The sequence below is a fragment of the Barbus barbus genome (genome assembly GCF_936440315.1).
Source record: "Barbus barbus genome assembly, chromosome: 46".
Classification (NCBI taxonomy): domain Eukaryota; kingdom Metazoa; phylum Chordata; class Actinopteri; order Cypriniformes; family Cyprinidae; genus Barbus; species Barbus barbus.
The window spans coordinates 21,699,236-21,715,945 of record NC_136724.1 but is presented as its reverse complement, the minus strand read 5'-3'; the positions used below and the strand labels follow the sequence as shown (position 1 = coordinate 21,715,945).

The window sequence follows — 16,710 nt, the reverse complement described above, 5'->3', positions numbered from 1 at the left end:
AGAATCTTTTTTTTTATTTTTTTTATCTTGTTTAAATATGCCATGGTCATTGAAAGTGAATTTTCTGTATTGATGTTTTTTTCCCATTATATAAATTTTTTTTTTTTTCATTTATATCATTTTCCACAAATATTTAGATTTAAAAATAGACTCTAAAAAAGAAAGAAAAAAAAGAAACACACACACAGACACACACACACACACATATATAATTACCTATACATACTTTGAAGTCACTGTCTATATATTATATATGTCTTTATATTTCCTTTTAATATATTTCTGAATAACGGATCTGGACAAAAGAAAATGAGTCACATTATCAACTGATAAATAGCTATGTGTTTTATAAAGTGTTATATGTAGTAAATAAAGCTACTACTATACAGACATTATTTACAGATTGGTTGTGTTTTACTGTTAATCCTCCTTAAGGATTATTCAGGATTCATTTTCTTGCATAGAAGTGGAAAAAGACCACCAGCCCCTCAACCCCCATTCTTGTCTCACATAAGCTGTTCATCTGACCTATTTCACAGAAGGAATTACCTGTGGGACAGCATGGAATAGGTTCTACCACTCTGTCTTTCTCAGTCACTTTGGTGCATTTCTCAGATCAGAAATGAAATTCTCAAAACTACCTCTACATCATAAAAGCAGTTTGACATGGTACATTCATGCAACTGATTATGTACATTTGTCTGTGGTTTCCTACATTATCAGTTACTAATATCATGTTGCTCACAATGTATTATATAGTTCTCTGTGCTGTAGTCTTACCCCTCAAAAGATCTAGTCATTAGTTCATCGTATAAGTCATTAAAAGCAAAATGGTTGATCTAGTTCTCATAAACTGTCTTTCTACACATTTCTGTTAGACTTTGTGTAAGTTAGCCATGAATTATGCAAGTGAATCTTGACTTTTACTAATGAAGAGAATGATAAACCAGTTCTCTGAAATAGCTCAAAGGTGCATGTCATGAACCTTCAATTGGAAAGCAAGACAGAGGACAACACAAGACTTACAAATTCTGACAATGGACTTTCTACATTTTTTTTCGCCTTTGTGCCCTTTCTTTTTTTTTCTATATCACAGTGATGTTGTAATGTGTGTTTTTTGTCAGACCACTAGTAAAAGTTTAACTGTGAATCCTATCCAGTCTCTGTCAATCAATATTCTACATACAGTAATGTGTAAATTTGTACTGAAATGGATATATGGCATACAAAAGAAGTGCAGCCTTCGGCATTTCAATACAGTATGTCATTCAAACTGTTGTCATAGTTTACATCAGGTAATACTACAGCTTTTCTCAGTCGCTTTGTTGCATTTCTCAGAACAGAAATTAAATTTTCAAAACTACTTGTTCAACCTCCACATCATCTAGTCACTTGTGCACATCATAAAACCAGTTTGACATGGTACATTCATGCAACTGATTATGTACATTTGTCTGCTGTTTCCTACATTATCAGTAGTCTCTATGAGACTTTTTGTAAATTTGCCATGAATTGTGCAAGTGAATCTTGACTTTCACTAATGAAGAGAATATAGATCAACCAATTATAAACCAATTCTCTGAAATAGCTCAAAGGTGCATTTCATGACCCTTCAATTGGAAAGCATATATAGACAGAGGACAATACAAAAGTTACAAATTCTGACGATGGATGAACATCCAGAAAACAGTCAACAGATGAGAGGAAGAAGAGGAGTAAGGATGCATGGAAGTGTACAGAGGCAAAACAGAGGAAGAGGAAGAAGAGGCCAAAAACGGAGGTGCTTATCAGATGAAATAATGTTGTAGGACTGTTTTTTCTGGTAAACGGTGCTTGATCTGTGCACATTTCTCTCCTGATTCAGACTTTTTTTTACTGGGGAAAGCAATATAATGGACTCATATTTTAGACAAAGTGATGGTTTGAAGTTAAAATGTCTAAATTATGTATTTGTTTCTTACAAACGCACAGCTTTTTACTTCACAAGATATTAATTGATGGACTGGAGTGGTGTGGATTATTTGTGGATTATTGAGATGTTTTTATCAGCTGTTTGGACTCTCATTCTGACGGCACCCATTCACTGCAGAGCATCCATTGGTGAACGAGTGACGTACTGCTAAATTTCTCCAAATCTGTTTTGATGAAGAAACAAACTCATTTACATCTTGTGAGTAAATGTTCAACAAATTTTAGATTTTAGGTAAACTGTTCCTTTAAGAAAGTTTGGAATCAGGCAAAAATCAGTCCTATAGAAAAGATGAATTTTGTGTTATTGGATTTTAATTCAAACCCTCCCTTGTAGTAACTGACATGAAGTCAAACTTATCGCGGTCTTATCTATATGCAATCAGAACAGATTTCCAAAACAAATAGTAGAAACTACTAAATTGCTGTAGGTTTATTTAAACGTACGTACCGCCCTGTTTGTCCACGCGAGGCCGCAGCTTTTCCTCTTCCACTGACAATGAGAGGCGGCAGCAGCGCAGCATCCCGCACCACACTGAAGGATGCTGGCAACCATGTCTGAAAACACACACACATGCACATATGGCTGACGAGGTGGAAACAGCGATGTAGCTTTGAAGATGCCATCCTTTTTCGTCTCTCGTTTTCTCATCTTTACATTTTTGTGCGGTTTTAAAGGGACAGCTGCCAAATCGATTCCTGAAAGGGAAGCTCTCGGTGAGTCGAGAATAAAGGGACGCATAGCGGGTTTGGGTGAGGGAGTGGTGAGCTAGTTTATGCCCAAAACAGCGAGCTAACGAGCCAAATGCCTCTGCAAAATACGCATTATTTGTATGCATCGGTCTATAAGTGAAGAATGCAAATTTCGAAACGCAGATTTTGACCAATTTATTGTAAATGCATCGAATGGCTTTAGACAGGATTGCGTTTTATTGAATATCGGCCTTTACAAATTAATTCCCAGTTTGGCATACTCAAACGTATAAGCTTTCTAAACAGCTTTTTGTGTGTCTGTCAATTGTGCAAATCTGAGATTTACTGAGACCCACTGACAGCTCAATATAAGTGTGCTCATTTATTACTTCAACTGTCTGCTATATGATTGCATGCTTTTTTTCAGAGCGAGCTGTGAATGCTATATGACAGCTACCTCATTTTCTTTTTATGAGAACCATGCAGTTGTCTGTGTTCAAATCTTATACATTTGGTCTTTCAGTGCATCATATTTTTTAGTTAGAGTCTTATGATTGACTGAATCTAAACGTGTCAGAAGATGTTCTTGCCATGCATCTGGTCATGAACTTGTTTTATGTCTCTCAGAGGTGCAGGTGAGGGTCCAGGTGTTTGACAGTGGTGATCTTTCACCCCTGGCCAATGCTGCTATTGCTGTCCATGGTAACCAGACTCTGCTGGCACAAAGCAAAGCAGGCAGTGATGGCGTGCAGGTCGTTAGCTTCATGTACCGCACAGGAACATGGGTAATCATTACAGCATCTCAGAGAGATTACCTCACCAGCTCAGTGCCATGGCACGCCAGCCGTTTACCCTGTGAGTAAACACTAATATGAACTGTGTAAATGGTGCATTATACATAAGTTGGATCTTGTTCAGCTGTGTGGGGGGGGGGGGGGGGGGGGTAATTATACAGAGTGTGAGCAAAGACAGTAAGTTAACATTAACATTAAAAAAAGATGCAGACTTTCTCAGACTTTTTATACTGCACTGTCTACCATTTCTGATATAAGTGAAGTTTATAATGACATACTTTAGCATGCTGTTCACTATGACATAACAGACATTTAACAGACATTTATGTTTTAATTTACTATCTTTTTAATACATCTCAATTTCTCTCTGTCAGTATATGCCTCTGTCAGTCTTTACCTCATGGCCCAGAAGCCTGGCACACTGATCCTATATGATGATGTCATCCAGGTGTTTCATGGATCCCCAAGTAAGAAAATATCAAAGACCTTTAAAACAGCTTTATATACATACATTCACATACACACACACACACACACACACGATTATCACAACATTAAGAAATTCTACGATTATTGTGTATTGTGGGTGTAAAAAACAAAGAAATGACAAAGTTGCATATGCATGTCCATATCAATATTTTTTTTCTTTCTCACCCTTTGAATCTTTCAGCTTATGTCAACCTGACACTTCAGTTTTTTGCAGCTGTCACCATAGCAACAGCAGAAATATTCTATTTCCATTACAGAATCCTTTGGCATCTGAATCTGCTATCTAATTGCTCTAATTCCACTGTAATGATAGGGCGTTTATTGCGCCGTAAAGACATCTATTGTAAGGTTATCATCAGTGACGCGCCTCAGAGAGGCTTACATTTCAGAAAATAATGGAACAAAGTAAGGGAATTGCCTAAGTGGCAACCCAGCTACATCGCGCAATCATTACATTGCATTTAGTCATTTAGACACTTTTATTCAAAGCAAAGATGTCCCACACACATTGGAAACTGGCATAAAGACATTTCTATTCCAGATTACACTACTTGGTTCCCAGGCTTTATTCGGTTAAAATATTAAAATATCAGAATAATTTTGGTATCCACAAAATGTTGCATATTCATATAAAACATGACGAAAGTAAAAAATACTTTTGAAAAGATTTTATGAATATTTTGATCTGGACTGTTTTGGGGATTAATGCACGATTCTGTGTGTCTTCAAAGGTTCCAAATAATGACAAATGCATGAAAATATCCACCACAAATACCTTTGATTTTCCAAGAAACACATTTATGCATATTTTATTAACTGAATTGAATTATGTAGCATTTTCACAAGTTCACACACATATAATAAATAGAATAAAGTCAGAGGGGAGGGCTCCGAGCTCGGAACTTTGGGCTGAACCCAGAGTACCCCCTACAGGTTAGGACAGGACTAGTTGTAAGTGCGGAGAAGGGGTGGCAGAGGGATGCTGGACAACAGTCAAGGTAAATCTGCTGTGTATACACACCTCTTATCTTGTTAATTGGGTTGATTACTGATTGTGCTCCTCTCATGTTAATTAGGTTAATTATCTGAACGTGCTCCTCCTGAATTTTGTTAATAAAACATCATTTAGTTAATGTCTATAAAAAAATGTACTATAGTAATGTTTCTTGCCAGTCATTGCACTTTATTTCACTGTTTTAACCTTCAGGTGGGCGGAGCCAGCCATGGCTGCAGGTTCCAAGGCGGAGCCTACAGTTTAACTCCTCCTACACAGAACTGACTGCAGTTTTAACAACAGCCAGAGAGCAGAATGAAATTAACTCATTCCCTTACCCACTCGCTCTGGAACCAAACAATACAGGTACGAAAAACTAGAGTCATTCTATATAAAGATTTTTAAATATTTTAACCATAATAAATGCTCCATACAAAACCAAAAAAAATATATATATAAGAGAGACTTGCTGTATGAAATATAGCTATAGATAATACAGTGTATTGAAAACGGTGTAACTGCTTTAAGGAGGAGAAAATGGCTGGACGGACCTGACAACAATAGCAGCAGTCAGTGCACAACTGTTTGACCGCAAGGGTCGAGCGGTTAAGGTCAGTGAACACGTTCACATCTCTGTGCCACTGCCTTCTGATACCCACATACGATCTGCCACCAGCATACCCGTATGGATGTACGACACCAAGACAGGTACGCACAACCATGCTTTAGGCACCTGAAAGATGTGCTTGTATTTAGCAAAAAATTGTGTGTTGAACTGTGTAAAGTACTGTCCCATCTGTGATAATAGAGTGGGGGAACTATGCCGTCAGAACCCGGAAGAGTAATTCGCCGCTAGTTCCTTCGAGATTTTCCTATGGTATTTTATAAAACGTAAAAGTATCATCAAGTTATGTTTACCACAGTCTTTATTTTACTCATAAATTGAAAAACCCCATGATAAAACCCCATAGGAAAATCTCGAAGGAACCAGCGGCGAATTACTCTTCCGGGTTCCCCCACTCTATGGAAGTGCCAAGAACAGCCTGGTTAAGCCCAGTCAATTCTAGCTCCTCTTTTTGGAAATAATGCCATGCATTTGTTTTCTAGGACTATGGGTACGAAACGGAACAGGATTTATCACTCGAGAGGGATCGCAGCTCACATGGGACTTCACTGCCTACCAGCTTGGCTACTGGATTGCAGCTTTCCGTTCTTCAGCAGGTAACATACTCAAATGCAATTACACTGGTGCATGCCACATTATACACACTTGCACCTTGACTCAAACACAAAAACATGCAGACAAATGCTGATCATGCTTTGTATTTGAACACTAGGCTCAGGTTTGTCTCATCCAGGCCTGAGGGACATCACTGCCTATCACACCTTCTTCCTCCTGTCCATCTTGGGATCTCTTGCTTTGCTTGTACTAGTTTTGCTCTGTGTCCTACTCTATTATTGCAGGTGTGTACTAGTTTGTCTGAATTATGTGTAATTAAATGCATCATTGGCTCATTGGAAAAATGTGCCTCTATTTTGAACGTGCTTTTTGATGTGAAAATTTCACTTTGAAAGGTGTTCGAAATGTGCAGGAAACAATGTACCATTTTGGTATAATTTCACCGCAGGCATGTTTTCCCACTGAGCTTGGCTTGATTGTAAGATACATTTCACAAGATTACAACAAAGGACTGTTTCTGACTATCTGAGACTGCTTTTCCTAAATGTCAACATCTATATTGTAGACGAAGATGCCTGAAGCCCCGACGACAGCAGAAACAGGTTCAAGCTCCATCTGCTTTGAACGGATCCAAGCGGGACCAAGGAACCTCCATGTCCCATTTAAACCTCATCTGTGGTGGCCATGTTGAATCTGCTGCCTCCAATGGCAACTTGGACGCCAACAAATCCGAGGGATCCCCATCCCATGCCTTCAAGAGTGCTCGGGATGAGTTTACCAGGCACATTCCTGCCCACAAGCTTCGGCATTCCTCTAAGACCAAGCAGTCTAAAGGAGCCCAAAAGAATGCAGAGAGTTTCCCCATGAAGGTACATCGATCCACGGATACGAGCAATCTGGATAGCAATCTTCTACATGATGACTACGGACGCAACTACAGCCCTGACAACAAGGATCACGACTATCACCGGAGGCACGTTGTCAATGATAACCGTGGCTACACATCCGACCCGCCTTCTCCACCAATTGTCGACAAGCCACCGGAGTATTCACAGGTTTTGCAGGGGCCAGATCACCTCGCTCGTCCAACGTCGCTCAACACACAACCAGGTCAAATTATATTCTGCAGCTCACTGGATCAGATGAAGGAGAACATGTACCGTTCTATGGTACCAACTCTTGTGATCCCGGCCCACTACATGAGGTTTTCGTCCGAGTTTGGTGCCACAGATCAGGGTAAAGATGGGGCAAACCAAGACCGTGATGGACAGAGTTCGCAAGGTACCAACAGTGGGATTCATGGCCAAAACCAAACCCCTGGTTCAGGCCATGCAGAAGCCCAGCAAGGTGATTCTCCAGCAGGCTCCGACGACAGTGTTTGGCCCTCCGGTGGAACACCAGCACCGGTTCACATCCCTGTTTTGTTCAATGACTCCACCATCTCCCAGATGAACGGGGAGCTGCAAGCGCTCACAGAGAAGAAGCTTCTGGAACTGGGGGTGAAGCAACACCCTCGTGCCTGGTTCATATCGCTCGACGGACGCTCCAACGCTAACGTGCGCCACTCGTACATAGATGTAGGTGCCGATCTCAGCCACAGTGGAACACATAGTGGAAACCACAGCGCCCAAAGCACGTTGAGCGCCCCTGCCGGGAGTTGTAAGGACCGAAACGCAGACACAAGTCTCCAAGACACCCAACATGAGCGCAAGTCCGCATCCAGTCGCAAGAACAAAGAGGAACACCACGGAAGCGGGCGCAAAGGCCATGGAGGAAACAGCTCTAGCAGTACAAGGGGTGGGAAACACTACTCCAAACCAACCTACCATGACCCTCTGGACCTAAGTGGAGGAGTGAGCCGCATGGGAGCCAGTTCGCCATTGGAAAACCCATTGACCCCTCTTTTGGATGATGGTCCTGAGGAACCAAGGGGGTCTTCAATGCCAAGAAGGGGTCGAAGCCGGGGGAACAGCTCACGTAGTAGCAACAGCGAAACCCAGCGTGACTCCGTCACCAGCCCGGAAGATGACAACGACCTGGATGACAAGGATGAGAACAAGAAGAGTCCCTGGCAGCGCATTGAAGAGCGCCCCCTAATGGTGTTTCATCCCAAGAAGTAGAGTGAGAAATCAATCCCAGCAGCTGCCTTGAATTATTGGACTAACTAGAGATGTGTTTAAATTGATAACGACTGAAAGTTTTACAAACGTCACTCAATGATATTTTCACAGACTGACTATTTGGGTCATTATAATTTGATAGATGTTTCCAAAATGATTATTGTGCCATTGGATTTTTCTTTGACAACATGCTTTCACTGATCAATTTGAATGCATCTCAGGGGTCAGAGAACATTTGGTGGCATCATACAATCTTAGTGTTTTGCACACCAAGAATCACATTAAATTCAAGACTAGTTATAGGAAAGAGAATGCCATTGCAGATGGAGGAACACAAGATACCAAACAACAGGGCGAGTGCATTAAAATAAAGCACAACACAACATGCTGGTCTAAAACAGGAAGACTTTATCTTACAGTCTCTCTATTTCCAAACCAATCAGACTCTTACAAACGATTGCATCCAAATGTACCCGAGTACCTTTTCTCTCTCAATGGCTTGGTGAAAGACTTTTTCAATGGATGGCTTTCACTAAAGCTTGAGTCTTCAGTATGTTGGATCAAGAACTTGATGTTTTCCAAAACTTCATGTAAATCTTTTAGAGACCCATTTTCTTATGTTCTGATGCAGTATATTCCTTGGTAGCTCTTCCCAATATGTCGTTCTTCTACTTTCGATACTCATTATTTTGATGTCAATTCTTCATTCAATCTTTCATTCTATGTTATGTTTTGTGCATTGCTAATCTGACATTTACAGTTCAGGTTTCAAACATTCCAGATTTTTTACTGTTTGTAGATTGATTAAAATAACAAGGCTTAAAGTTCACATTTATGTGTGATGTGATGTTATAGCAATTTCTAAGTCATTACACAATGCATTTTGGATTTATTGTATTATATGTTATGCCATACCACATTTTCCACTCCAATGCTGTTCTTGAATCTAGTCTTTGAGGATGTGATAGGCCTAAACTTAGCACTTGTTGCTTTAATTTGTATAGGAAAAGCTGATTCCGAATCGGGACCCCAATCTCACTTACAATGAAAAAGCATTGACTGTGATACAGTAGATATGAATGTACGTTACCCACAGTAAGCATTTTCAGTCCAGCTTTTCATTTGTTTAAAAGAGAGCCATTAGCATTTTGTGTATATGTATGATAGCCTATATGTGCATGAGATAACTAGTATAGGACAACAGATTTTTTATGCCTACAAATTAAAATAGACACTATCAAAGCATGAAGGTGGATAATAGATGCATCTGATATCGATGCCTGATGGGACGAAATTTGCCAAAATTTCAAATAAAATGTTATATGCCAGTTTACAGGCCAGTGTTTGGCCAATGTATTTCCATACAAACTTTTCCAGCGCTGTTAATATTCACATTGTCTGCACTGCGTTGACTGTGACAAAATTCTGACGTGGATCTTTTTAAAAAGCCATTCAAATATTAAAAGCTAATAATTTATGGGACTGCTTAACGGTTACTTTTCTATTTACGATTTTTAAAAGTATTGTTTTTCCCATGTTTACCATTATTAAAGCAAGCACAAGACATGTAATTTCTAAAGCAACATTTTATGAATATTTAAGACAGGGTACCATAAGGAGCGTGAAGGCTGAGACACTCAAGAGCTATTTGATGACTATCAAAGATAATACAAAGAGACTTTAACTAAAATAGCTCTGCTCATGCTGATCTGGTGCCAATCACATGTAGAGCAGTGATTAACGCTGTCTCTTGTGATGATTGTCAACTTGCCACAAATGACACCACTGTTGCAACATGTCTCATATGTGTGTCATTTGTTTTACAATCCTTCATAACTTCCTTATAATAACTGAAACAAATATAAATGGAACTGAGATTAAGTACTGGATTATTTTATATAAAGTTGGAGATTTGGAGTGAGATTTAACATCTAGTGTAAGCTGTAGTGGTGGAATTCTTAAGAGGATTTTAGTATGTTTTATATTATATATACTAGGTGCTGAAACCCTTAAACCTTACATACTGACCCACAATTTCACTGATTTTAGATTTGCACACTCTTTTAAGCATGAGTTTCACTCAAACCTACTAGAACTGAAATCAAAGCCATTATCTTCCTCTGTCTGTTTATATTTTGTTACCTGCCTGTGGGTAATTTACACAGGAAATCTCGATATGCCTTTGTCAATGTACATTTATCACGTGATGTGGTGCTCTGAAACACATTTCCTTCTGTACTGTGTAAATATTTCTCTCTCTGACTGAATATGAATATGACTCTGATGATATTACGATGTTGTTTCCACTGTGCACAACGGCTTTGCTTAATTGTTCTAAAATCATGTCAGATGGAACTTTTGCAATTTTATAATTTGTTCATAATATCCTCGAAAAAAAAAATCACGTGAAATAGACTGTTTCACTTCTGACGTGTCCGAAAGTCATGTGCTGTACAATAAAGAAATTCAATTTCTTGTGGGGTTTTTCCTGCATTTCTGTTGTTATTAAAAACAACAACAACGTAATCCTGTATTTTCACACATGGAATATTGTGTAATTTCCCATTTTTAGGATGTATTAATAATTTAGAACTTTTAGGTATTTTTAAAACTTGTTCTGGTTAAACATAATAAAGGCCAAAGGTCATTATAAAAATGTAAAAACTGCATTGATGCAACAAGGAAAAATATTATACACTCTAAAAAAACAAATGGTGCTATACAAGTGGTTCTTTGGCTCGTAATCATTGGGGAACCACTTTTGGTGCTGTAAAGAACCAAATCTTGGTGCTTCAGCGGTTCTTTGGCACCGCTACCATATACAGAACCTGTTAAGCTCCTGTATGGTTCTTCAGCGGTTCTTTGGGGTGATTAAGGTGCTATATAGCACCACTGCCATACAAAAAAACTCCTTAAGCTCCTTTAAAGGTTCTTTACGAGCAAAAGAACCACAACAGCACCATCCTTGTTGAAGAAATACAGTGCAATATGGCACCTCTTATGGTTCTACATAGCACCATTTGACAAAGGTGCTGTATAGCACCTTTGAAGATATGGTGCTATATAGCACCAAAAGTGGTTCCCCTATGATTACGAGCCAAGAACCACTTTTAGTGCAATATAGCACCATTTTTTTAGAGTATACATAAAATTATTAAAAGAGTGAATTCACTTTAATGACACCTGACGTTACCTGTAGACCAGATATTGACATAGAAATATATTACCTACCCACATTCACATGCTGTTTGATCCTTATATTAATTTTCTTGGGGAAAAAAATACATATATTTTAATAAATATACAAGTTTACACTTCAATTAAAATCAAATTTAAGGGACATTAATTAGATTTACTATCATACACCAGGTCTGAAAATGACTTAGGACCTCTGGCCTACACTCAAAAAAGGTACAAAAGTTGTCACTGGGGCTGTACCTTTTCAAAAGGTATGGCATTTTTGTACCTTTTTACCCCTAAAGGGTGCATATTATTGCCTTAAAGGTATATTAATACCTTTGTACTTTGCTGTATAGTTTCTAGCTCTAGCTAATTAAACAGTCAAACTTGTTAACATTCCTTATGCTCACTAGAAAACTTGACTCGGTGTGTTCGAACAAGATTAACTGGTAGATCTAGTTCTAGGTTGACCACCTTTGTTCCATCACCTTGGGTGGTGTGACCTGGTGACCTGGACAACATTATTTGTTTAAAAAGAAGGATTGATTCATTGTCTACAAGTGTAGATAAATGGCATAAGAAAACCACACACTGTGTTGGATAAAATCATTACCTAAATCTCAAAATAGAGCAAGATTTTTCAATATAGTCCGACTCTCTAACCATTAGGCCACGACTTCCCCGCACAAGCACACAGGTCAATGTTATGTACACAAATAATGGCATTATATTTATCTAGCATTATTATAGAGCCCTCAAACCCTTTAGATACTTTCTATTAACCGCCATATTTGTGTTTTGAGGTTTATATTCTGTTCGTCTCTATTTTCTCGTATATCTATGCTGAAACGCGTTTATAATCGTAGGTCATTTCTGTTGGGTAGGTGTGTTTTCTGTATATTTTTAATATTTTAAAATGTCATTACTGTTTATTAACGTCGTTAATCACGTTATTATTGTGGTATGAGTGATTTTTAACCCAAGCAAAAATTTTAACTAATTTAACTTAAGTTTTACCACTTAATATCCAGCTATAACAAGATAACCAAGTCATTATTGTTATTAGAAATATAATTTAAATCTATGTTACCAATTACTCGTGTATTTAATTTTTTCATTGATATGTTTATTATTGAAATGTTGTTGTTATATGCATGTGTTAATTTTATTTAATTTCTTTATTTTCTTAAATATGTGGGTAGATAGTATTTATAGAGTTGTAACTTTTTAGTTTTAGTTACTTTTTCTTATTTGTAAGTCGCTTTGGACAAAAGCGTCTGCTAAATGACAAAAGTAAAAAAGTAAAGAGTGTAAAGACCATCGACTCTACCGTGCGACTCCACCGGGCAGGGACACCGGCAAGGGATAGTAGTAGCTTTTTATTTAATTTTTTCATTGATATGTTTATTATTGAAATGTTGTTGTTATATGCATGTGTTAATTTTATTTAATTTCTTTATTTTCTTAAATATGTGGGTAGATAGTATTTATAGAGTTGTAACTTTTTAGTTTTAGTTACTTTTTCTTATTTGTAAGTCGCTTTGGACAAAAGCGTCTGCTAAATGACAAAAGTAAAAAAGTAAAGAGTGTAAAGACCATCGACTCTACCGTGCGACTCCACCGGGCAGGGACACCGGCAAGGGATAGTAGTAGCTTTTTATTTAATTTTTTCATTGATATGTTTATTATTGAAATGTTGTTGTTATATGCATGTGTTAATTTTATTTAATTTCTTTATTTTCTTAAATATGTGGGTGGATAGTATTTATAGAGTTGTAACTTTTTAGTTTTAGTTACTTTTTCTTATTTGTAAGTCGCTTTGGACAAAAGCGTCTGCTAAATGACAAAAGTAAAGTAAAGTAAAGTAAATTTTAATTGCAGTTCCAGTAGAGGCCGCTAGAAGGCGCCAACGATCAATATTCATCAGCCATATAGTGTATAATTAGCTGTAGAGGGTAAATAACTATGATTTGTGTGTTTTAGCATGTTTCTGGTGGGGTTAACCGGAGGCATCGCCTCAGGGAAGAGCACAGTGTCTTCTCAGCTGAAAGAACTGGGCTGTCCCGTCATCGATGCAGATGTGGTGGCCCGGAGAGGTGTTTAGTGCTTGTTTGTCTTTAGTATATTATAGCATTATTTTGTAAAGAAATTAATAGGTTTTTGTGTTTTGAAAAAATTTATTTAAAAATTATATATATAAAAAAAAGGTAGGCACCATTTAGAAAACTAATTTGAAGCATTTAAAAAATAATTAAAATAGTTTTTAAGATAATAAATGAATGAAAAATATAATAAATTAAATTAAAAAACTTTAACTTTAGTAAGTGTGTATTCTGGACTCATTTTTAATGAATATAATATATAAATGTAAATATAATGTGTATAGGTTTTATTTCATTTAATAATATTTTTTTTAAATTACTTTAGTGAAAGAAAAAAATTATAATATATATATATACATACAAACACACTATATGATTTAAAATTTATTTAAAAAATCATATTTATTATATCTTTTATAAAATAATATATTTAATATAGATTTTAAATACATTACGTTAGTGAAATATATTTAAATATTTTAAAATAATATTCAATATATTTATTTAATATACATTTATTTATTTAATACATGCTTTAATTGTGTGATCTTTCGTTGTGCATCAGTGGTGAAGCCCCTAAGCCCAGCGTACAGACTGATCGTGCAGCACTTTGGACGTGAAATTTTGTTAGACAATGGCGAGATTGACAGACAGAAACTGGGGCAGATCATCTTCTCCAGCCCCGAGAAACGAAAACTTCTCAACTCCATCACACACCCAGAAATACATAAAGAAATGTTTAAACAAATACTGCTGTACTTCATTAAAGGTACACTCATACATGCATGAAATCAGACAAACAATGATAAAAGTGTGCCAAAATCTCATGAACTAATGCTTGTGTCTGTTGTTTAGGCTACAGGTATGTGATTTTGGATGTGCCGCTGCTTTTCGAAACACGACGTCTCACCCGTTTCCTAACCCACACTGTTGTCGTATACTGGTACGATTTTCTCTCTTTCACCTTCTTTGTTTTCATGATAAGTCAGATTGGGTTGAGTATTACCTGTGTTAAGGTAGTTTTTGTTGTTTTAGCATTATTTATATACCATTAGAGTATTTATACATTTTCTTAAATTGTTTATAACTTTCTTCTTTTCTTTTAAAAAAAAAAAAAGTTTTTTTATTACTTGTTTAAAAATGTTATTATTTATTTACAATTTATTTTCAGTTTTATTTTTAGTAATTTTAGTTCTTCGGGGAAGGAAACTTTTTTTTTTGTAGTTTTTAATGTAATATTTATTTTACTTTTTTGTAATGTTTTATTTTTTATTATTTCAGTTAGCACTTTTAAATAATTTTAGTTAACAGTAATAGGGCTGTTTGCTTCATGTGTCTGTGTTTTGGCAGTGACCCGGCGACACAGCTGTCCCGTCTCATGCAGAGGGATGGTTTGAGTCAGGAGGAGGCCGAACAGAGGATCGGCGCTCAGATGCCCCTCAAAGAGAAGCGTGGACTCGCCAGTCATGTGATCGAGAACTCGGTCTCTCGTGAGGACATTCACAGACAGGTGCTGCGGCTGCACACCAAGCTCGAGGACTCCATGGAGTTCCTGGTCGTCAGGGCTGTTGCCGTGGCAGCCATCGCCTGTTTTTATGTACAGTCTGGGCGGCCTGTTTTTATGTACAGTCAGACTGCTGGTCTCTTAGCAAACGTACAGAACTGCTTCCACAACAACGCCAATAGGTCTTAAAGGGATAGTGCACCCAATAATCAACATTCTGTCAGAATTTACTCATTATATGTGTTTTTTTTCTTCTGTGGAAGACATTTTGATAACGAACATCATTAACTCTCACTTGGACGGAAAACCCCCAAAATATTTATTTTGAATATTTCACAGAATAAAGTAAAGTCATATAGGTTTGTAACAATGTGAAAAAATTATGACAAAATTTTAATTTTCAGTCAAAAAAAACAAAACAATGAAGAATATGATTTTATATTTTAACATAGGTTTTTGTTGTCTAAAACATTTTTATTTGATGTTTAACTTCACCTTGTTGTTGATATTCTGACCTCACCACGTCAGCCTGAGCTATATCTGTGAAAAAAGCCATATTTACAGTTCTTTGATTGCACAGGCTGCGTAACTCTATAATCAACACAATAATTGTGATATTAGTCCTAAATGTAACATACTGTATAAAACAGAACTATGACAACAATGCTACCTTTTTACCTCAACACACGTTTAATTATGAATTCACTGATACATGAAATGGACCGAATGTATTAATACAGTACCTTCTGCTGCTTTTTTTTAATATCAGATAATTTCATCTATATCTGAATTAAAAAAAATGTCACAACTTGATCTGTTGCAGAAAATTCATTCTTTGTGATGCTAAATGACCCATCCAGTGAGATATATATATATATATATATATATAAAATATGTCAATAGGAGAATCACTTTGATGTGAGCAAAAAGCACAAGTATTGTTCAGTAGATTTTCCTGATTATGCATACTGTAAAAAGCAGGGTGTATATTAAATAAAACTATTGTTTTTAATAGGTTTTTATTATTCTTATTTTTTCAGTGCATATGCAATATTTTGAGGAATTTCCAAATCTCTTAAGCAACAGGTTTTGTTGCTGCAGCTTCACTAAGAGCGTTTATGTTTGTCTCGCGGTGTAAACATGAGTAATGAGTAATATACATGTACATCAGACGGACACACAGACAGATATGACAGTCATGAGTTTTCTCTCTGTCTTCTTCACTCAGTTCTTCATCTTCAGGGTTGGCCTATGGTTATGTTCTCTGTCTTTAATAAGCTGTTCTTATGCTAACACAGAGTGACGCGGGCCAGCGGCCCTGCACAGTAAGACCTCTGTATGTGTGTGTGTGTGTGAGAGAGAGAGATGGTCAAGGTTTTAAGATTGTGCATCTGTCTTTATGAAATGGATGGAGATTGTGTGTGTGTGTGTGTGTGTGTGTGTGTGAATGCGGTCCTGTCAGAGCGCTTTAGTCTGAAACAAACAGAATCAAGTGTCTGCATATCAAGAGCTAAAGTATCTAGAGTGAAAAGTAAACTTTTCGAACACTGTCACTTTGAGAAATGTTAAGAGTTAAATTCCCAGAAATGTCTGGGTAAATCTAAAAAATCACAAGAAGTTATATTTTTGGCATAATTTTTTAAAACCATTTTTAAGACCATTAGGTGTATTTTATTTTTTATATTT

The 16,710-nt window shown here is 36.9% G+C and overlaps 1 protein-coding gene and 1 pseudogene across 2 annotated transcripts; both read left to right on the top strand.

Moving 5' to 3' along the window:
- Positions 1-2,588: 2,588 nt before the first annotated feature.
- On the top strand, positions 2,589-8,238 carry LOC306864634 (protein FAM171A2-like; the record flags this gene model as incomplete). The annotated part of the gene is made up of 8 exons (XM_079408760.1): positions 2,589-2,685; positions 3,289-3,516; positions 3,830-3,922; positions 5,152-5,304; positions 5,467-5,646; positions 6,046-6,159; positions 6,276-6,402; positions 6,684-8,238. The coding sequence occupies 8 exons, from the start codon at positions 2,589-2,591 to the stop codon at positions 8,236-8,238; spliced, it is 2,547 nt and encodes an 848-aa protein (XP_079264886.1).
- A 5,164-nt stretch (positions 8,239-13,402) lies between these two features.
- LOC306865092 (dephospho-CoA kinase domain-containing protein-like) lies at positions 13,403-15,169 on the top strand (annotated as a pseudogene). Its single transcript has 4 exons — positions 13,403-13,514; positions 14,086-14,289; positions 14,376-14,463; positions 14,871-15,169. The product of its transcript is annotated as a dephospho-CoA kinase domain-containing protein-like (transcript).
- The last annotated feature ends 1,541 nt before the right edge of the window (positions 15,170-16,710 follow it).